The sequence below is a fragment of the Zosterops lateralis genome (genome assembly GCF_965231275.1).
Source record: "Zosterops lateralis genome assembly, chromosome: 2".
NCBI lineage: Eukaryota > Metazoa > Chordata > Aves > Passeriformes > Zosteropidae > Zosterops > Zosterops lateralis.
The window spans coordinates 95369663-95392472 of NC_139763.1; the positions used below are offsets into that span (position 1 = coordinate 95369663).

General features: G+C 38.3%; 1 protein-coding gene across 1 annotated transcript; it reads left to right on the plus strand.

Moving 5' to 3' along the window:
* The first annotated feature begins 39 nt into the window (after nucleotides 1-39).
* ATG3 (autophagy related 3) lies at nucleotides 40-22222 on the plus strand. Its single transcript, XM_083854588.1, has 12 exons — nucleotides 40-186; nucleotides 2793-2834; nucleotides 6021-6070; nucleotides 7249-7319; nucleotides 9036-9143; nucleotides 10734-10783; nucleotides 12691-12772; nucleotides 13274-13308; nucleotides 14053-14208; nucleotides 14843-14970; nucleotides 20300-20368; nucleotides 22004-22222. Exons 1-12 carry the CDS (start codon nucleotides 115-117, stop codon nucleotides 22083-22085), a joined length of 945 nt encoding a protein of 314 aa, XP_083710714.1. The 5' UTR covers nucleotides 40-114; the 3' UTR covers nucleotides 22086-22222.
* Nucleotides 22223-22810: the final 588 nt, after the last annotated feature.

Below are 22810 nucleotides of genomic sequence, written 5' to 3' on the forward strand. Positions count from 1 at the left end.
GGGTCACGTGGGCGGCGGGGGGGCGGCCACGGGAGCGCCGGGCCGAGGGCGGGGGGCGGCCGCTGTCCGTCAGTCCGCCCGTCCGTCCGTCCGTCCGTCCGACCGACCGCCGCGATGCAGAACGTCATCAACACGGTGAAGGGAAAGGCCTTGGAGGTGGCCGAGTACCTCACGCCCGTGCTCAAGGTGCCGGTCCTGCGCGGGAGCCGGGATGGGGAGGAGGGACAGCCGTGGCCGCCCCCGCCTGCTCTTCCCTGCCCGAGCCCCGAGAGCTGCCGGTGCCCTTGGCGGCCCGGCCCCGGAGCTGCGGGTCTCGGGGGGCGCGGGGCTGGGCGTGCCGGGCACAGCCATCGGCCCTGAGCCCGCAGCGGGCCGGAGGGGATGGGGGAACAACCCCAGCTGGAGCTCACAGCCCGCTGGGAGGGGGCGCATCCACCTGGAGGGGCGGGACTTACAAAGAACAGGTGCTGCTGCTGCTTCTCAAGGAATGACTTATATGTTGTTGCCGTTTTCTGTTAAAGTCAGGAAACTTTTACCCGCTTGTGTGTCCAGGAATTGAAATCCGAGCGTTGAGGCCAGACAGGCTTGAGCCTTTGATTCCTTTCAGGAATTGCGTTGCAATAGTTATTTTGGGTAAAGGGCAAAACTTTTTCAGCTGACATTAAAAAAAAAAAAAAAACAAAAACGAAACAACAAAATGAGCCACACCTTCGTTATGTGAGCAGGTTTTAGATAGCACAGCTTATTACTGTATCAGAATTACAGTATTAATACAAGCCTGTCTGCACTAAAGTAGCTGAGAATAGCAGAAATGAGCCATTGGGTCATTGTAAAGATAGGCAGCACATCTGTTATAATTCCTGGTGCTGTGTATTTAGGTAGAAACAAGTTATGGTTTTCTGCAGTTTCTAGACTACATCCCATTCTCTGACTATTATTTGCAAACAATTTTTAATGTAAACCCTAACTTTGTATATGAGTGCTTAACTTGGCAGCAGTTTTTTCACTACTGATTTTGTTACTTCTACATGCTTTTGGAAAAAGCACTTGTTTATGACAACAGTCTCTCTCTTTGTGGCTTTGTGGTTTGACCTTTTACGTGCTTTGCACCCCGCAGTTGACATCCCTGGGCAGATAGCAGTGACAGTCAATTATTAATTGAATTTGTTCCTCTGTGGGATGCTCTTGCCTGGCTAGTGGACCTTCCTGGAGTTGCCCACCAATGTGAAATGTTTGGGTTGCGGTGAAGTTGTGGCATGGGAAGGTGAAGTCAGTTGTTTAGGATGGTACAGTTGTTGTTGTTGTTGTTATTACAGCTGGTGTAATAATGGACAAATTCATGTGCCCAGATGGATTATTGGGAGGAGGCAGGAGTAGAACCTTCCAGAAATGGAAGGTGTTGATATTATGTGTATATGTTCCCTTTACAGGGGGAAAATAAATACTCTAACTTGGTAACTTTTGAAAGAAACTGGACCTGTGTCTCTCACAACCAAAGAATTTACTTAGATGGAAAAATGAACTATTTACCCTCAGGAAACAGAGGATGAATATTTTACATGTTTTCTTTCTGTAATTCCAGAGACACAAGTTTATGCATGTTTCCTACTGTTTATGGTTCATTTTGAGGGGAAGCAGAAAGTTGTCTCCACTGTGGTGTTGCACAATGTGTTATTGAGGATTCTGAGTTTTGTAGCAATTCAAATTACTTCAGTTCCAGTAATCTATCATATAATGGTGTTACGATGTTTGTACAGCTGCTGTTTTCCTTATCTTGTACCTTGTTCTGAAGTCTGTCTTCCTTAGAACTGGGGCAGAAGGCAGTAATCAATACCATATCAAACACATGTGCTCCTTTCGTTTTCTATAGCACAGGTGATAGAACATATTGAGGGAAGGAACAAGAATAACCAAGTTTAGCTGAGGCTTCTTTTCTTCCCTGTTTTCCGACTGATTGGATGTGGTGAAGTTGTGGCTGGAAGCAAGACATTTTCAGTTGATGCTTTTAGTCTTAATAGGAAAAAATGGGTTCCTTAGGGCAAGAAGTCAGCTGTGACATGGTTGAAATTGTATTATTTTTCAAAAGCCTGTTTTGGATAGCTCTGATGCTGGGGGACAGTAGGATAACTTGGTACTTGAGGTTTTCTGAAGAAACAAACAACCAGAAGTCAAAACATAATACACTTAGTCTAGATTTGAATATGATACAAGATGTGTTATTCTTAAGCTTCATAAAAGTTGCCTTTAATGCCAAAGTGCTTCATTTCTGCTTCATGCAGAATAAATCTGGTGTCAGCTTGCCATCTATTCTTTCATCCACAAAACTCCCCACGGCAATGTGCAAAAACTGAAGCTGTTTCTGTGGGGTGCATGATGGAGGCACAGAAATGGGCACTAACTTTGTATTTCACTTTTTGTACTCCAGAGAAGTGTTGGTTTTGTCTTTCCTTCGTGACTCCTTAACTGCAAAACCTCATATTGTTGCATTGCAGTGCTGTTGAAGGCCTGGAACTCTGGAGTCCTTGACAGTTGGAATCACTGATTATTTTGTATACGTGATCATTTTTCATAATACCTCATATTTTGCAACAAGTAATTTTGGGGAGCCTTACTTCCGTATTTTCTAATGTAAGATGTCTATCAGTCGTGGCAGAGGTTGCCTCTAGGCTGATTCTTGGATCTCTGGACAGAATGAGTTGCAAAATGAAAGTAAAGATGTTTGTCTTTCCAGTAAAGTGGAGTGTGTTGATTTGTCAGCAGTTCTCAAAATTTTAAACTTTTTTTTCTTGCAGGAGTCCAAGTTTAAAGAAACTGGAGTAATTACACCTGAAGAGGTAAGTATTTAGAAACTTAAATTTATTTTGAAACTAATGATGCATTTTTTAATGCAAAACAGCCATGTTAAACAGATCATGTCTTTGCCAATACTGCGTCTTGAAAGTGAAATTTCTAAGAGGCGTTTCTTACTCTACAAGTGAAATAGATCAACATAATTTCTCTTGAGATGGCATTAGGCATCGGATTGTGGGATGCTCCTTTCCTCTATTATGCTGTGAAAAAATTGTAAAGAAGCTGGGTCAACAGCTCCATTTGTCATGGGAGTTGAGGACTGAAGTAGGAATGTATTGATTTTTAAAGTCTTTCCTCTGAGGAACTGGAAGGGGAGCTTTTATCGTTGGAACAGTCTTTGTTTATCTGTTTTTTGGTTCCTTCCAAAGCTCTGTGAAGATCATTACATATATTTGTCCACACCATGTATCCAATGATTATTATTTCTCCCTCTTCTTCTGCTTTAGGCTGGTTGTATTTTGGATTGGTGCCAAGCAGTTGTAGTTTTTTAAGAACTCCAGTGCAAAGAGCAACAAACAGTTTTTTTTTTTCCTGGAACAGTAAGAATACTGACGCTGTTGAGCTGTTTGAATTTCCCTGTTACACTTTTTCTCATATTAAAGTGCTACTGGTCTGCAAATACTTTGTTTTTACAGAGATCTAATAAAACAGTGTCAAGACTTAGGTAGAATGAAAGAAAAATGAAACAATTAAAAAAGGTAAAAAAGGTAAAGATGAGATGGCAAAAAAAAAAAAAAGGAACAAATGATGACTGATGCAGGTAGATAATGGGGACAGAAGTATGTTTTCTAATATTGGTGCCTGCATTTTTCTGTTGTGTTGCCTGGCAAGCAAACACTCATTCTCTCCCTTTGACACAGAAGTACCACACAGACAAACAGGCTTAGCAACATGGTGTTCTGTTCTGATAACCATATGTATGTGTGTGTATAAATATTCATGTATGTTAAACAATAATGCATGATCTCTATTGTATGTAAACTAGAATAATAGAGAAAGTCTAGACAAATGTTCTACCAATACCTAATCCCTTCGTGATTATGGGAAAAGAATTTGCAGTGGTACTGTAAGAAAAGGCACCTTCTGTAGAACATAACAAGAACCACACTGTATTAGATTACATTAAAGTTTGCAGCATTTGAACACCACTAGGAATGTGGTATTCATCTAACTTGATACTGTGTGTTCTCAGTATCAAGTTAGATGCTGCTGGGATGAATAAATTGGACCCTTCAAAACAGTAGTCAAGGGAACCGGTTATACAGCGAGATTAAATTTTTGGTAAATTTAGATGAAGCTGGAGCATGGATCTGCTGATGGTCCCTTTGACAGTCTTTACATAATAATGGTGCTAAAGAAGAATAATGACACTAGGATGCTTTCTTTGAATGAATTTGGATTTCTTGGGTAATGTAAGTTGTATTTTAGTCTGAGACACTAATTGGCATATAGATTTTTGTGGGGTTCCTGTGGCTTGCCTTCGAAGATGAATAAATTAAGACTAAAGATGACTCATTAATCAAACTCAACACCTACTCCCCCTTTTCACTTATCTGTTACTTGATTTAATTTCAAAAAATTCTTGCCTGTCATGAGTTCTTACTAGTTAATATGTCCAAAAGATGACACTTGTTTTAATTATGTATGTAAATACAGGGAAATCGTTAAAGTCATTCTCTCTCCAGGACAGAAAAAGAATGTCCTAAAATTTTTCTCCTTCTACTTTCCAATACTGAATCAGATAGGAGGTAGCATCAGTGCTTGAGAAATAGAAAGTGAAACCAGCTAGATAATTTTGCTGCTTAAGGTGAAAAAAATGTAGATAAAATTTCAAATACTGTTTTAGGACTATGTATCTGTTAAACTCAAAAACTGCACTGTTTTTTCATCTTTAGTAATATATTTTAACGTTGCTGTCACAAACAGAGTTCCAGTTCTTTGAACAGAGAATTTTAAATAATTCTGGAGTTTCGTTTATGTTTACTACGTAAGAGATAATGAGTTTTAAAATTTCCCTTTGTATTGGGAGAGTTTGCTGGAGTTTTTTTAAAGGATTGAGTTTTGCTGGAGGCTTCTGTTGAAGATAGGTGAAAGGGAAGCACTTTGCAGAGATTAAGCCTGTTAATCCATGTGCAGTGAGCGCTGTGGTGTTTCCTGCTGCGCTGATCCACCTCCCTTTGGAGGACACGAGGAGGAAATGGCTGTGACCCGCCACGAGCCTGTTATGTCACACTGCAGCAGCCTCTGGGCAGCTGGGGATGGTGCTGCTGTAAACTGGTGCTTCAAGACAAGAAAGCACCTGTAGCAATGGCTGTGCACCTCATATTCCAAAGGGGCTGCTGCAAAGCCTACAGAAATCACTTGAGTGCAGGCTTGCCTTCCTCAATTTATGTGTGCAAAAAAACAAGCCCAGAGGGTTAGACTCTGCTGTGTGAATTTTGAGTTTGTACACAAGTCTAGCCTGATGTTGCTGGCAAGTTTAACTTGGCAGTATCACTTTGAAACAGTAATGCAATTTTATAAAATGCTTCGTATTCGATACTAAGAACAGGAGGAGTTAAATTTTTTAAGAACTATTTCTTCAGAACAAAGTTACCTGTAAGAATTTTAGTGTACTAATTAAGTGGTAATCCATTTTTAGTTAAAATCAGTGATCAACTGTTATAGCAATGGTCATTATATAAAGTCTGTGCTGTTTATTTCTTTGTTGCAGTTCTCTCACTGATTCAGTGGATTGATAGTCTTGCTTTTCTTACTGCAATTGTTTTGAATAAGGAAAGAGAATTAAACATTTTCTTTACATTAAGCTCTTTGTTGTATTTGTAAAAGTTTGAATAGTGACAAATAAAAATTTCTTTATTACAAAGTAAACAGTTTTACTAGATAAAAAGTCCAGATACTTTTTTTGATTCTTACTAGGCTGGCAGCTTTTGAAATGCTGAATTTGCTATGGTGCTTATAAGCATTTTGGGTGAAGCTGATCTAATCGTTGTATTTTCATGGTTACCTGAGAAATGGGGTTGAAATAAAGCATCAAGCTGATTGAAACATTTGTTAATTACACAGTTAATCAATCAGAAGAATGTGGAACTGAAATACTAATGCTGAGAAAAAAATCAGATTGTTTCCTTGGGTCATATTTAACAGTAATTTTTTTCCTGCCTTAACAGTTTGTTGCAGCTGGAGATCACTTAGTTCACCACTGTCCTACTTGGCAATGGTAAGTAAAATTGAAAGAATTGTAGAAGGTAGCATTCCTACCTGTGCTTTGGTGTGTTTCTGTTGGATTTAGCCATACAGTTGTCTCATTTCAGAGCACTAAGTGGACTTTTCCAGTAAAACTTTTATGATCTATATTTATATTTAAGTCAGGCAGGGCTTACTAATTGCTGTATAACAATTAGTTGAGATGAGGATTTGCTTGGGGATTTTTTGTTTGTTTTTCTAAGGTTTTAGGGGAATTAATTTGTTACATACTATGAATACTTTTAGCACTTAGCTGCAGTAGTAGCATGTCTCCCTGGGTTTGTCCTGGTGATTGAGAAAGCAAAGGCCATATGCAACTGGAATTGCTAGACAGTAGTTGTAAATGGTGTATTTTGACAAGCATTTGTTAATAAAAGTATTCAAGTTAGCCCACAGCAGTTCACTTTGTGCAGTGATTGCCCTTGGAAATCCCTTCTGTGTCATGTACAGTAAGGCTGCAAATCAGGTGCTTCCTTATGTTTTACTGGTGTCTTGCATTATGAAATTAATCTGCTCCTCAATGAGCAATGTCTGTGCACTTGGTATCATCAGGGTCTTGGCTCTGTACTGGGCCTCAAATTGCTAAAGGAAAAATTACTGTGTTTGAATCATTGTTTCCCTGCCCCTTTGCCACCTCCTTCAGAGAAAACATCATGTCTGGCAGCAGTTTGGAATGGGCTATTTAGAACATTACTTTCATTTCAAAACAAAAACCACTAAAGGTGAAGGCAAATGCTTGAGTAATGTGAATTAAAGAGTGCTTAAGCACCAGTGACTATGGACAGATTTTGTATTTATAGAGCTCTATTGCTTTTCTCAGGTTGTTTTTTTCAGACACTTGCTACTTTGTTGTTGCTGATCCTAGAAGGTTTTTTATAGAATAGATTATTCTGTCAACCCATCTTTGCTTGGACATCTCAAGGTGAAAGTAGTTTTTGAGGCATAAAATGGTTTTGATCTCAGAGCAGTTGGGGGTGGCCAAGCTTTCTAACACCATACCAAATGTATGTAGGGAAGAGTAAAGTCATAGCAAACAAGTTCTGAGAATAGGTCGAGAGGATTATATAAAATGTTCCTGACACAATGTGAAAATAGAAGGATTCTTCTGTGTGCAGGTCATCAAATTCTCAAATGGTGCACTTCATTTTACAGGGCTTCAGGAGAAGAACTAAAAGTCAAAGCTTATCTGCCAACAGACAAACAGTTTTTGGTAACTAAAAATGGTAAGGCTGAAATTTAAATATAAGTGTTCTTAGAATGGACAGCATGGTTGACTGTGCTGTCAGCTCTACCGATTGTATTAATAGGGGAAGCAAATAACTGACACTTCAGATGCTCTAGCTTTGCAGTATTAAAGAAATTTCTCCTGCACTCCTAAATTCTTTCTCTTAGACCACTTTATAGTAGAGCTTTGTAGGGGACATAAAGTTTGCCTTGATGAAGTATAAATGAACTTTAAACCATTATTAACCTCTTTTTCTGCCTTTGCTTCAACTCATGTTCAGTGTCTAAAACAAGAATATGTTGATTCACTTCTTTCCTTTGAAAACTCAGGCTATTAAAGAGTTCTCAAAATGTTTTTCCTAGTGACTCACTCTGATACTTCTAATTCCAGTATATAGTTAATGTCAATATCCTTGTCAATTAGAATTATAGAAATACAATCTTGAATTAATTTTTTATCAGCTTTACATTTGTGTTTATATAATACACGTGGTGACTACTTTTTTAATGGATAAGAAGGATAATATCTTGGCACAACTATGGGGAAATTGGAAAGATCCTGTATCAAAATGTGTCAAAGCTATTAAATGAATTATTAGCGCTAAGGAAGCCTGAGGAGATTTTTCCTGCAGAGGGTTGTATTATGTGCTTGAATTTTCCTCACTGGCTTTTGGAGTCTTGCAGTGCATTATCATGAGAAAATTACTAGAGTAGCACTGGACGTTTTCCTGAGATGGGCCTCATGGTTTGATGGCCAGTTGATGTGCTTTGTTTCTTTTTCTGCCACTACTGAGGTTCCTCGTTGCTCTGATCCTTCTTGATCACATTCCAAAATAACATTTCCTGCTGCTGGTGTCACATTGGCCTCCCACCCGAGTAAAAGTTGTGGGCTGTAGTTGAGACTGGGAACCATCCTACAGACCTCATTTTGGAAGTCTGGGTGACTTCACTTTGACTTTCACACCCTTTTCTTCCCTTTCTGAAAGGTCAAAGAGCAGTTTTCAAATGCTGCATTTCATGCAGCAGATTTGTTTTTCTCCACATTAATAGAAAAGGAAGGAGCCTTTTCTACATAGTCCTTGTTTACACTATTGGAAAATGCCTGCTTTGCCTGAATCATATATTCAGTCTTTCTTTGACTGTTTTCTGAAAACATTCTCTAAATCTCTGTTTGAATGGCTCTGTAGCACATATGACAGAAGTTATGCTTAATATCACATGAATTCTGACCTTCTGAACTTCTAGATGTTATAATTAAACATACCTAATGTATTGCATAAATAGCTGATGCAAATTTTAGCGGAATTCTAAATGAGTTTGGAAAACTGATGAAAATCCAGGCAAAGTTGTCCTTAGTTGTTTACCAATGTGAAGAAAACTTACAGGTTCTCTTCAGTCGTTAGCAAACAAGAAATTAATACTTCTCTACTCCTTAAGAGATTGGATGAACTGCTCTAATACTTAACAGAAAGGTAAACTTCTAAGGCGACAGGAATCATTGTATTTTACATTAAATAAAATATATGGTACAGCACATCAACATATTTTTGTAACTTCTTACTTTTGCATTTGAAATACAGCCTTAGGCTTCCTTAAATAGGGATATTTGAAAGATTGCCACATTTTAGGAGGCCTTGCAGCACAATATCATGCTCCAGTCTGGTTTTGTATAAGAATGACTGACTGCATTCTTTTTGTTTTGCCACTTCTTGCAGTGCCGTGCTATAAAAGGTGTAAGCAGATGGAGTACTCAGATGAGCAGGAGGCAATTATAGAAGAAGATGATGGTGATGGGGGCTGGGTAGACACTTTTCACAATGCAGGTATGCAACGTCTTGCTTCATGCTTTGCATTTGGTAATCTGATTTTCAGTTTCCACTGTTAGAAAGTAAAATCTTTCTTATATACACGTCTGTGTAACAATATGTAGTCTGAAGGAAATAAGTTGCATTATCAGCTACCCCCACCTGATTGGTACATGGTGTTTAGCTGTGTAGCTGGATATGCTTGAAGCAGGCTCCTTTTCAGAGAAGGGTGGCAATTATTTCAGTATTCTCTTACTAAAGTTCTAGGAAGTTATTTTAAAATATGATTTGTGTAGTGACTCATTCCTTAGTAAGGAAATCCTCTGAAGAGGGTGTTAGTTTAAATTGTGGATGCTGTGCTAAAAAGAAAGATGTTAAGTACAGAGATGAGTATGGGAGATGATCCTTTTTTTCAATAAACCTTTAAATGAGCTTGTGTTTATAAAGAGTTCAAAAAAATACTGCTTATATGAATCTATCTCACTGGCTTTTCTAGCACAGTGTCTTAGAAATACTTCTGGTTTTTTTCTAATTGGCAATTATGTTAGTTTTAGTCTGTTTCTTGATGTTCTGTCATGTATTAATACAATTCTGTCCTTCAATGCTGTTTTCTCCACCATTTCCAAAAGTACTCCTCTTAGTTTTTACTTTCTTTGGTGTAATATTTTTTGCCGTAATGTGGAGAAAGTTCTCTGAATAGTTTGCCAGGGTGGGAAGAAAAGGGGCTGGAGATGATGCCTTTTTTTTTCTGTAGACGTACATTCTTCATCGTTGGCAATTCTTAAAGGCATGATAGTTCATAATCAAATGCCCCCACACCAGAGAAATAATTTGGAATAGCTTTGTCATGTCCTTGAATTAAGTGTGCAGTATCCATCCCTGCTGTGAATAGACTCCTCTGCCAGGTTTTTACTTTTGGAGTTGACTGGTTTGGGCACCATGCAGTACAGCACAGCTGTAACACCCTGACTGAACTCTGCCAGGTCTCTAAATGCTGTCAAATGAGATAAAATCTGGTTCCAGAAGCTGGAGTTGATCAGATAAATACACTCTGTCAAAGCGGAATCTTGGCACGTATCTCAAAAGGTACTGTGTAAGAACTGCAGTAAAACTAGAAAGCTAATGGGGAGGAGCTCAAGAGTGGACACTACTATGATTTGGGGTGGTTTTATACCTCTGCTTCCCCTCAGCTAAAAGCATTGAGTGCTTTGCTACTTTTTGCTTTGTCATTGCTTTCAGGAAGCTCAGAAATACTCTGAGCCTGCCTTTTTCATGAGGTTGAGTTTCATTATTGTGATGTGAGTGGCTTTCCTGAACTAACTTTTATGCAAAAATACCTTAAAATAGGAGTCTAAATTTGCAGAGTTCCATCACAGGCTTTGTAAGACATGGCACATCTGTGCTGTGGTGGCCTGTGGTACTGAAATGGTTTGCTTAGGAATGTCCAGCACTAAGCATGTTACCAACACCAAATGAACAGCCTCTCACATTTCAAGGTGGTTGTGAAAGATGAGACACTGCTTTCTGAAATCCTTGCAAACGCTTTCTGTGCTATTCTCTCACCAAGAACCAAGCTTTTTTAACACAGACTTCTTGTTCAATTTACAGGTATAGTGGGCGCAACAGAAGCTGTTAAAGAGATCACACTGGACAGTAAGGTACTTGTTTCTAAATTTTTCTCTTGTTTTATTACAGACCTGAATGTAATAGTAGTTTTACCAGTGGCAATGTAGTATTCGTTGTGAAAGATTAAATTATACTTGGTCACTAATTGTTTTGCAGATGTACATTGCCCCTCAGAGCCTGATATGAGTCTAAGCATGTGCATCTCTTTATTTCTGTGTTTAGTGAGGCATTTGTCTTTTTGAAATGCCTTTAGCCAGTATGCTCCTGTGCCAGGCTTCTACAAACTGAAAATTAAATTCTATTTATACTGATGCCACACATTTGTGTTCTGAGACATCTGTGTTTGGAAATATGGTGTAAAGAAATTTTTATATGGAAAAGTAATGTGGGAATGTAAAGTATTTCTTTATGATCTTCAACTACAGCAAGCAAACTTCTACCACATTGGTCCAGTTTCACAGGTTTATGCCCTTCAGTTTAGAAGAACTTTACCTGTTTAAATGTATACATGTTATGAAATCCTCAGTTTCTGCATGTTTCCACAAAGTCACTTGAGCAGGAGAAAAACCTGAAACTTAAGTCCTCAGGAAGTACTTGAAATGCAAATGTATTGGCTAACGTGTTTAAAAAACATGGAAAAAGTCACTGAGACACAAAATGCTTTTAAAGATGAATTTGTAAGGGGAGTTCTCTGTGTGTGTTGTGAGAGTTTAAACCATCCAAGAAGCTTTGGATTCTAAAACCTAGGGGGAAAGAAAATGGGCTGCCCTGTGCTACTGTAGAATTTTAAACAGCTCAAAATGCTATCAATTTGATGAACTGTGAAGTGCAGGTATTCCAAATGACTGCTGAATAGAGTAAAAATGCTGCTTTTTTACAAGTCAATAACATGAGGGTGGAAGAAATATTTAAGGAATAACTGAAGTTGATCACTTTTTCTGCAAAACACAATACTTGCAGAATGTTACTGTGATACGTAACTGCTGTTGAGTGTTTTGCATTTGATTTCATTTCTGTTAGATGTAGAAAAACTTGCTTGCTTGTAGGTCCAATCCAGGAAGACAACTCTTTCCTGCTGATGTTCTGTTGGACAATGCACTTTATAACTTAGTTTCTTTCAGGTCTTGGTGGTTTGGGTTTTTTAAATGAAAGGTCAGCCACCTGATGCTCAGAGGAGCTTCTAACTGTAGTAGTTATTTGGAGTATTCTCCTAAAACCTTTATGAAATCTCTGTAGATTGAGACCTTTACTTTCTGGTTTTCACTGGAGTTGTCCGTTGGACTCTAATGCTATGCAAGGCCCAAAAGTCAACTTTGAGGTTGTGCTGTATTTGTTTCTGTTGGACTATGCTTCCTTGCAGAATTATATCAAAATGCGATATCTTTTGTGACTCTCTTGTGTTTTAAAAAAATTAAGGAACTGGACAGGGTTCATAGTGTGTGAAACTGGGTGACACTTGAAGTCATATGATAATTTTGTGTAGTCTCACAAAGATGAAGGGGTTGGACTCAATCATCCTAATGGGTCCCTTCCTTGAGATATTTTATGATAATATCTGCACAGTTGGCTGTGGGTTATAACTTAAAAAATCTTAATCTACACATTTAGTCTTAGCTGTTTAGTTATTGCCTTTCATTTCAGATAGATGGCTCTTTGGACTGTTTAACACCATTTTCTTTGTTTAGGAGTGAAATCAGTTCCGATTGCAAAGTCAAAGGAAAATTTTTTAAATGGATTTTAATGTCATACTAGGACTTTGAAACTAAAATGAGTTATTAAGCAAATATTTGAGTTCAGTGTAGTCCTTCTTAATTTCAGAAATTATCTTTCTGGATCACTGAATGTGTTGACTGGACTTAACACCTTGAATTTTTTGTGCCTGTTAGGCTATGTAGATGCAACAGTCATTAAAGTAGTATTTTCATTTTAACTTCTAAAGGATAATATAAAAATACCAGAGTGTTCAGCATCTTGTGAAGATGATGATGAGGAAGATGAAGGAGAAGCTGCAGACATGGAAGGTATTTCCTTAAATTGAGTGGTACATATTTTATTTCAGGTCTTTAACTAAAGCAGTACACTAAAACACCACTCTTTCTTTGCAAAGAATTCATGCTGAAAAATTTCAGTAGGCCTGTGCTCTTCAGCATCTTTTGTACAGTTTTATTGATGCATGTTTATTCTAACTTGTGTGCCAAAAACCTGATTGGAAAATTGTGTAGCAGAACAGATCTAAGAAAGTATAAACTAGGGATTTAGCACAGCTTCCTTCCAGCTTTGTACCTACACTTAACCTCAATCTGTCTATATAAAATCACTGAAGTATTGCTCGTTGCCTTCTTACTGTAGTCTTGGTCAAATTTGTGTTTAAAGAGGGATAGTCTGGGTTGGGGGTTGGGAAGTTTACCTGAATAAAACTTCTTTAGATATGTGTAGGGGTTTTTTTAAGTAGTTGTTTATGAATGACAAATATAATGACTGGCTGCAAGCTGAACACAGAATTTTATGGGTCTTCTTTTCAGAGTATGAAGAAAGTGGGCTATTGGAGACAGATGATGTGAGTGAACAGTTCTCTATCTTGCCTGTTACAACATAAGCACAAGCAAAGGAAAAATAAGGATAACAAATGGCTTCAATAACAAGCTTATGAGTAGTAGGCTTACTGAGCTTGGATCCCTATGGATTTGTCTTCTGCCAATCTACTACACTAACTTGAACCCTTGGGGCCTCAAAGATTTTTCCCACAGGAATTGTCCTTGGTTTTGCTAATCCTTTTTGCTCTGCTTGTGCACACAACTCTGTATTCATGAGAAGTTAAAAAATGCAGTGGCAGTTCTTGGGGCTTACATGGGGGAATGAGTGGCCTGTAGGTTCAGTAGATTACACCAATCCATCAGACTTGTATGAGAGAAAACAGAAGGCCTCATTATTTGGGGTACTATGCCAAGGTCTTCATGAACCTGCACAAACTGAGACCTTTGCCTTCTGAATCTCATTGGAATTGTCTGTTACTTGGGAAAGAAGATAGGGGGTGTAACAACATAGCTGCCTATTTCCTTAAGAAATCAGATCTTTTTTTGAAAAGTAAAAAAACCCACCAAAAATAAAACCAAAAATACTTGTTGGGGCAGAAACTGATACTGCTAATTTAGAAATAAAAACAAACCATATATTAGGGGCTTTTTTGTGGCTGCTTAAGAACATTATTACAAGTTTTACAGTTTTACATAACTACTTAAGATGGGAAAGGAGGGAACCCAAGCAAGGCTATACTAATCTTGTTTTTTTTACCTTGAACCAGGCAACTCTTGACACAAGACAGATTGTAGAAGCTAACAAAACTAAAGTTGATGTTGGAGGGGAAGATGCTATTCTACAGACTAGAACCTATGACCTCTACATCACTTATGACAAATATTACCAAACTCCGAGGCTCTGGTTATTTGGATATGATGAGGTATATCTTTGTTGGGGTTTGTTTTCCTGCTTCTGTGAAATTGGACTCACTGTGTCAGATAAAAAGGATATTTTGTTGCTTATTTACAATAGAAATTTAAAGGAAAAAATGGTGAGAAAACCATTAAGCAATGTAGGCTTGTAGGCAGGGCTTTTATTGTACTTGCAGCAAGTTGGAACAGTTTCACTGAAAACTGCAGATGAAAACTGAGCAGATTTTGAAGGAAGCCACTGGCATATTTGTTAACACTGTAGAACTGTGTAATTACCCCAGTAAACCCAGTCAAGTAAGCAGGTATGTGTTTTCATCACCTTCAGAAGGAAAGGAATATATAAATAGTTCTTTCCTTTAATCAGTAGGTTTCTTGAGTTAAAGTTGGGTAGGGCCCACTAATCAAATTCCAAGGTGGGAGCCTAGTTGGTTGTCAAATACTTCACCACTCAAAGGAAAATCTGTGCAGTACTACTTCTATACCATATGGATTTTAACACACTCAGTTCTCTCATTGTACCTTCAGAACCTTTATATTTTAGATGCCTATAATTTTTGGGGCATCATCTGTTGCTGATGTTAGAAAGGAGTGAGATTCTTTGTTAGTAACACCTTTGTTCTCGTGTTCCTTGTTCCTCTGCAGCAGCGACAGCCTTTAACAGTAGAGCACATGTATGAAGATATTAGTCAAGATCACGTCAAGAAAACAGTGACCATTGAAAACCATCCTCATCTTCCTCCACCTCCCATGTGCTCAGTTCATCCATGCAGGTAAGTCTTTGTTCCTGGTCTGATACTGCCTGCAGATAACAAGGCACTTCACTGCTCTTTATTAAGGATTTTGTTCAGGTTTTCTGGACATACTTCTACAACTGGCTGCTGTAGTGGTCTGTTAGCTTCTGAGGCAGTATGAAAGGAAGGCATCAGCAATTCTCTGAGTTCATTCCAATGCTCACTGCAGCAAGTGTGTTCTGCATTTACCACTGTCTTCTCTGATCAACTTGATTTTTTAACTCAGCTTCCCTGTGTACTCCAGAAGATGGCAGACTACCAGAACTCCATGAAATAAAGTTTTATCCTTTTGTCTGCTTTTTGGGAAGGGTAGAAGTACAGTGTATACTTTGACAGCAGAAAAAGCTATTGGAACATTGAATAGCAATTTCTTATTTCTTGTTAACTACCTCCTGCTCCCCTTTAAGTCTTGCACTGATAAATAGAGATACTGATATTGTCACACCAAAATAGTTGTTGAACACAACTGCAAAACATGCTTAGGGGTTTTTTTTTGGGTATTTTCTTTTACATTTTCCACATTTCTCACTCAAAGCTTAGGGAGACTGTAGTTTGACTTGCTGTACAGATTTTTTTTTAGGTCTTTGAAAGGTACATCTTGTCTTAAAAGTAGGCTCTAACATCCTTTTAGGTGTCTTAGTGACACAGAGACAATATCTGAAACAGTGTAATTCCTCTTGACAGTATGAAGTTCCTGGAGATAAAAGTTTGGGCTTTTATCTTTTAAGAAAAGATACTCTTTGTATGATTGCATATGTTTAGAAGAAAAAATTCAGAGATCAGATTTAATTTTCTTTGACTTAAACACTTTGGATATCCATATCACTAGCTGAGTATCAAATAATCAGCTTGTTGTTGACAAGCTTGTGGTCATTTTCACAGACTCAAAGCATTCTTGCTTCTGCTTTAGCATGTATTTGTTCATCAGTCGTTAGAGAAGAGAGCAAGGGAACTTGGCTAATTTTGGTCTTAAGAGGATATGTATTCATGTGCTTTGTAAATCTGTATCTCATGTTTCTTGCAATTCACAGTTCTTTAGCCACTGCTTTTCAGAAATGTTTTCTTTCTCCAAGCAGGCAGACTTACATATGGACAGTATTGAGCAGAGAAGCTGTTGTACAACTGGGAAATAACTTCTTCCCCCTCTAGTGGTCTAGCAGAAAATTTTGGAGTTGTGAAGTTTATTCTTGGTCTTTAAATCATCAGGTTTAAGACTGCACTAACAGGAAAATGTCAGTCTGGGTGCTCAAGAGTAATACAAGCAGAACTGGGAGAACTGTAAAGCAAATAATAAAGAATAGAACAGAAAACAACATAAGGCCTCTGTTAATCTGTGGTACCACCACATGTTGAATACTGCACTACAGCTGTCATCATCTGTTCTGTAATCTGAGAGGTGAAGGAAGACTGAAACTGGAAAAGATAATGGAGATTTGTCTGGGATGACTGAAGCTATAAAGCTCTTCCCATAGGAGATGATTGAATAATCTGTGACCCTTAATATTTGCAAAAGCTGAGCAGGGAGTTGTGATGTCAGTGACATTCATTGTGAATGACACAGGAGGTGAAGTAACAGGATTTACGTTTTCTTCCAGTCTTGAAACTGGTGGCGTTGAATGCTACTCTGCTGGCATGTTCAATGCCAGAAAGGATTCATTTCTGCACACACCACCTAACTAAACTAAGTACTTATTTAAGCAATAATATGTTAATGAAATAAAAATTTGTCAAGGTTATTAAAAATGTTACTTAGAGGGGTTCAGAATAAGAAAGTCCCTGGCATATTGCTGGAAATTAGTAATGCTTTGGGCAGAGTGTTTATGCTTGTTCCAAAGCACTACTTTATGCTCTAAAGAGGCTTGTTCAGCCTCTTTATTGAGCATGTACTATAAGATAGGGAGCAGAACCAGGTTTGATCCAGTAAGGTGTTCTTGTACCTTGTATGAACATGCCAGTCTTAATCTCAACATGTTAGTGACTTTGACTATCTTATTGTTTGCTCTCTGAAGGATTTTGGACAAAAAAATGGATGCAGCTTTTTTGTGCAATTAGTATTTTTGAAGGAGTGTCAAGTGGGAGGTCTTATCAGACTGACTGGGAAGATGATTAATAGGAGAAAAGGAGGAAAAAAATCCTGAAGCCGAAATTTAATTTACTTTGTGTTTGCTGGAACCCTCACTGGTAAATTGGGCAGAAGCTCCTGTTGATGCATATTTGGAAGGCACTCTCAGAACAAAAAAAGATACAGAGGTATTTTGGCATGACAGCCCTCACTGACTAGTAAAACTGTGGGGTTTATTACTGGGCTGTGGCTGCAGTGTTACCTGCTTAATTTTAGTTATTACTCTGCAGGAGTGTTAGCAGTGCACTGCTAATTGTGAGTTTGAGTTGAGTCTCTTCACAAGTGAGAGCCCTGTGGTCATGTTTTCACTTCTTCCTCTGAAGGCAGTGAAGTGCCAGTTCCTTTGTAATGTAATCTACACTTATGCTTGAAGGAGTGGTTTACATCATGAGACTTGTTTCAGCTTTAGGCTTGAAAGAGATGATTGATAGTGAAGTGAAACAGGTTTGTTGCTAGTCTTAAAAGTGGAAGAAACAGTAGCCCTTTTCAAAAAGCAATGTCATGGATCTGCAACTGCTTAACACTGGAAAGAGTTTAAAAGGTGGTGTTGAGGCTTAGAAGAAAGAGGCTAACAGCATATCTAAAATGGAGGTTTTAAGTATGTTTTCTTTCTCTCCAAAATGAGCTATTCAATTTTTTCAGATTGGTAAGGCTAACAGCTAAGAAGGTCTGGGCTTTTGAATGAAAACTAATAGCCAAACTGCTGCTGTGTTTTTAATTTAGGTAGGAACTATGAGTGTTTAGTTATGTCTGCTGCTGTTGCTTCCCATCATGTTACGGAAATTGTGTAAGGTAGGATATTTCTATGATTCCAAACATTTTTCTTGTGACGTGAGTATCTTCATGTCGGGGGTCAGAGAAAGGAAAGAAACGGCAGTCGGATGCCGCTGTCAGTCAGCTGCTTGGGATGGCTTCTATTTTGAGTAGTTAGTGAAAATCCTTCATATTACAGCTCTTCTGTAAGTTGTAGTTCTTGTCAGCATTTTTATGGTACTGGAAGGAATATAGTCAACTTCCTCATTAATTGCTGTAAACTGCTTTTATCATGATTCTCTTCTTTTTCTGTTATGAAGAAGTGTTACAAAGGGACTATCAAACAACTACTGAACTCATTTACAATTAAATCGTAATTACTTGCACTGATTCCAAAGACTTATTTTTCTCCATTTCAGAATAAAGTGATAGGCCTCCAAACTCTTGTTGCTTCTGTTGTACTCTAAATATCTGCAGGGAAAGATTTCTAGATAGCAGGATATTTTACCTTACATTTCTTTTAAGTTATTTCTTTCCATTGTAATGAAAGTAATGTTTACATATTATATATTCCTTCTTCCAAGTTTTTTTACAGAAGGGAACTGAAAACAGGAAACAAACTTTATAAAGTTTATAAAGCACCTGCTGCAAAGTTTTTCATGAGTTACTGTATGACAGCAAGTATGACCATTACTCTCTGGCCATTATAGAATTTGAGGTACCTGAGTAGTTCTTAGAAAACAGAAAAGTTCTTAGAAAACAAATGTCATTAAGATGTATGAAGTCGAGCCAGTACGCTGTTAAAGACTTCTAATGGCTGCATGGTGACCTGTATTCTATGCCAGTAAAAAAAATAGCCCACAGTTATGCATAAGGTCAAAACTTAAGTTTTGGCAGTGGCCAGGTTCTTACAGAGAAGCAGCTGGCCTTGGCACCTGAAATGACATATGTTCCACAGGGCATCGTGGGGATCCAGAATTGGAATCAGCTCTGAGGGTTAGTTGACTTGCAAAGACCAACAGTAAATGACAAATGCTGACCTTTAATATTTCCCCAGACTTGCATGTTCCTGTTTACAGTGTGTCTTGGTAACTTTGCAACAGCTTCCTTCCTTGTTTGCAGGCACTGGCAGCATGCGTAACTTTGGAGGTAACTACTAAATGCCAGTTGCTGGTCAGCTCTTTGGATTGACGTGCTGGTATCAAGGCATGGTCAGAAAGTTATGCAAACTCTGCTTCCCACTCATCCTTGTTCTAAGTTGGCACTTTGGTTGTTTTGGGATGGGTATTTGGACCTTCTGCTGCTCACTAACCTGCAGTGCTGTGTAGGTGGATGTCCATAGCCCTGTATTATGTCACTGGTTAAGATTACTTACAGAATCATCTATTTAAAACAAGGTCGAAGTATAGATAAAAGTAAGATTAATTATACAGCCTGGGAGTTTGTGTTAAAGGTACATAAATAAAGCATAATTTAACACACAGTAGTTCTCACCTCTGATTTGGTATGTTCTTCATCCCTTAGTTTATGGGATAGAAGAACTGCCTTGGACACAAGAACATTACTTCCACATTATAACTGGTCATCAAAAGATTTGAAGTCTTTGTCATTAAGGCTATTCCAGACTATAGCAGACAAAGTCCTGAGTGGTCTGTTCTAGTTGACTGCTCATTGAGCAGGGAGGGTTTTAGACTAGGTGGTCTCTTCCAGTGCTGGCTATTCTGTCATTCTGTGTTGCATTCCCAGGACTGGCTTTGTACACAAATATTGTGTGGTTCATAGTAGGTCTGGGATGTCATTGATGAGAATGTAAAAACTCAGTGACCTGAGGAGGTGTTTATCCTTCCCTGTAGTGCTTTACATTAACAGAGTTACAAGAAGGAAGAAACCAGCTTAAAAACTGTGTTTACCATAGAACCCAAGTTACCACCAGAGAAAGTTTCCATACCCTAAACCAATCCTCAGGCAGGGTTGATTTAATCTGCTTTACAAGTTTGAGTTCAGCAGAGGCAGCTAAAAACTTTACAGCAGTTTCTAGAAGTCATCTTCAGGGGGCATCTGGGAACTCTGGTGGCTGGCTAATAGTCAGTATTACCTTCTGGGGATTTACCTGGGGCCTTTATTGGCATTTGGCAATCAAAAGTTACACTGATGTCAAGCAGTATGCATTCGCTCTCGTGGCACTCGGTCTACATTGTAGCATACAACATTTTTTGCTTTCTGTGGGAATGTAAGGAGCTGTTAAATAATGTTACATTCATCACTTAATTTTCAGTTGCTGTTGCTATTTTACTTTCTCAGTAAACTGAAAATTTCCTTGCTGCTTCTGAAGCTAATGGTCCAAAATTATTTAATTTGCACAAAAACTATTTTTGCTGATGAAGAGGGAGTTGCCTTTTCTTTAAAATATTTTGTTTCTGATCTGTTTTTCAGGCATGCAGAAGTCATGAAGAAAATAATCGAGACTGTTGCAGAAGGTGGGGGAGAACTTGGAGTTCATATGTATCCTTTTGCATTATTACTCAGTTTCTTGGAGGCTTCTTGCAGTGTAAGGTCTGTTACCTCAAGGTTCATAAGCTGAAGCACAATTGTGTATGAAAGCAGTGAACAGCTGCTTGGGGTAGCACCTGCTGGAGTTCAGGGATGAGCTCCTTGGTGCAAGCAGATTCCATTAAGTTTTGGGGGGAACATGAGGTGGTGTACAGCAGGAGCAATGGGGAAAGCAGGTAGGTTTGAAGGGACGGGATTGAGCCCTTGTTTGTAAGGGTGAAGGAGGTAGCTGTGAGCAGGAAACAGAGATGGCAGTGTAGGAGGGTGAGACCGGAGGTTCACAGACTCCATCCAGAGTGTAATCACTGCTTAGCAGACCAGATTTTATATTAGAATTTAATCTGAAATTAATTTCTGAAAGATGTAGTGGTCCCACTATTCTCTATTTTGCATGTGAGCCGTATCTTGGTCAAACATTGCTGACAAAAAGCAGTGAAAATCACTTAAACCACTCTGAACATCAGTATCAAAGGCCTCACAATTAAAAATTTCTGTCAGGGAGCTGAGTCATCTTAGTTATGCTTTGTAGTAATTGATAGTATACTTTCTGACTGGAGCAAACTCCATGATAAAAGCCGGTGTGTCCTATCAAAATAGTGTTCTTTGCTGTTGTAGGGCAAATAAGCAGGAATTACTGAGCAGCCAGAGGTCCTGAACCAGTAAAATTCTCATTTACAGAATGAGTTGAGACCTGCTCAATTTGTGCAACAACCAACTGGAAAATAACTTGTCTGTCACAGTTGTTCAAGTCTCCTAGTCCCCTTGGTTGCAATTTTTTTTCTTTTAATTGCTTAACAAACTGGGGCATTTTTAACATTTCTTTACTCATTTTCATATATCTTCCATTTGTGAAGAAATGGTCCATGAGATGTCAAAACAGTTCGGTTTTCTTACATCTAGTACCAATATAACTTAATAGTCAGTTGAAAGTAGTGATTTCTATTAATTTTTCAGTTCCCTGTCTGCCTCTTTTCCACATGGACAGAGACTTGAGATTGTAATTATTCAATATATTCCAGACTGCAAGTTCAGGCCCAACACACATTTGAAGGTGATATATACAAGGGAACTGTTCTCTGCAAAGGCAAACTGTTCAGCTTAGTAAAGCTAATCTCTGTACTTTCCCTCATGAACAGGCAGGGGCTCTTTCAAAGGATGGCTCAGCATAGGAGCTGATTTCTTTTTCTGAGCCTCTGAAACACAGAGTAGAGGATACTGCTTTCCCCGCAACTACAGGAAGGGAGCTAGAGATTAGCCTTGCTGGGTACAATTCACCTTGGCATTTATTAATAACAAATATTAAGAATGTAAATGGAGTTGGTAATGTTTCTGTGATGTTTGCAAGATATATAAAATAACTTCTGACTCCTTGCATTAACTTAAACTAGGAAGGTCTATTTTTGGTCAAGCGTCAGATGTCATTACCAGAATTCTGCAATATTAATCTCCCAGTCTCTTATCTCTGAAGTAACTAGGTGTTAGTTTCCTGTTAGCAAGTAATACTGCTGAGCAGACCATTGAATGTGACTTCTGCTTTGTTTTGCAGGATTTCTTGCTATTGTACATTTTCCTTAATAAGAAACTCAGGTACCTTCTTATTTTCTTGAAATTTGTACAGGCAGTCATTCCAACGATAGAATACGACTACACAAGGCACTTTACAATGTAACTAAAATAAGAGATGTGTTCCTCTAATTATCAGATCTTTTTTTAAATAGCCCATCCATGTGACTTATACAACATTATACACAATTTCTGTAACTAATCTTTTATCAACTTGATGCATTAAAATAAAATGTTCCATTACCAGCCTTTTTAATAAAAATCTCTGTGTGTAATATAAATAAATCACTTTCATTCCAGTACAGAATGCTGCACTAAGAGGTGGGATTTTTTTTCTCCATAATTCCTCTAATTTCCTTCCATGAGATTATTTTTGTGTATATTAGAAACTGAAATCTACTTTTGTAGTAGAAGCCTAATAGTTATGGCTTCATTGCTGATTCCTAAAAATGTGCATTTTTATTTTTCCCCTCCCATTTAAATTCACTTGAGAGCTTTGTGAAGGTTTTTCCCCAGCTGTGGATGGCTATATTTTCTGTAGCTGGAGGAAGATTTTAAAAGATGAAAAAAAAAAAAAAGTGGTTGTCTTGTTAGGAAAGTTTGACTACAGCTTAAACAATTAACTGTAACTAACCACTTCAGAAGGTGAACTTGAACAAGACTAGATGGAATATTTGGGGAGACAAAGGAGGAATGTTGATTATGTAGTCTGTCTTGTAATAAAGAACAGTCTTATTGACCAAAATACAGCTTCAGGATAAAGGGAAAAGATTGGCAGAGCAAGGTTCAATCTTGATTATTTGTCTGCCTCAGCTATACTAATTGCCAGTC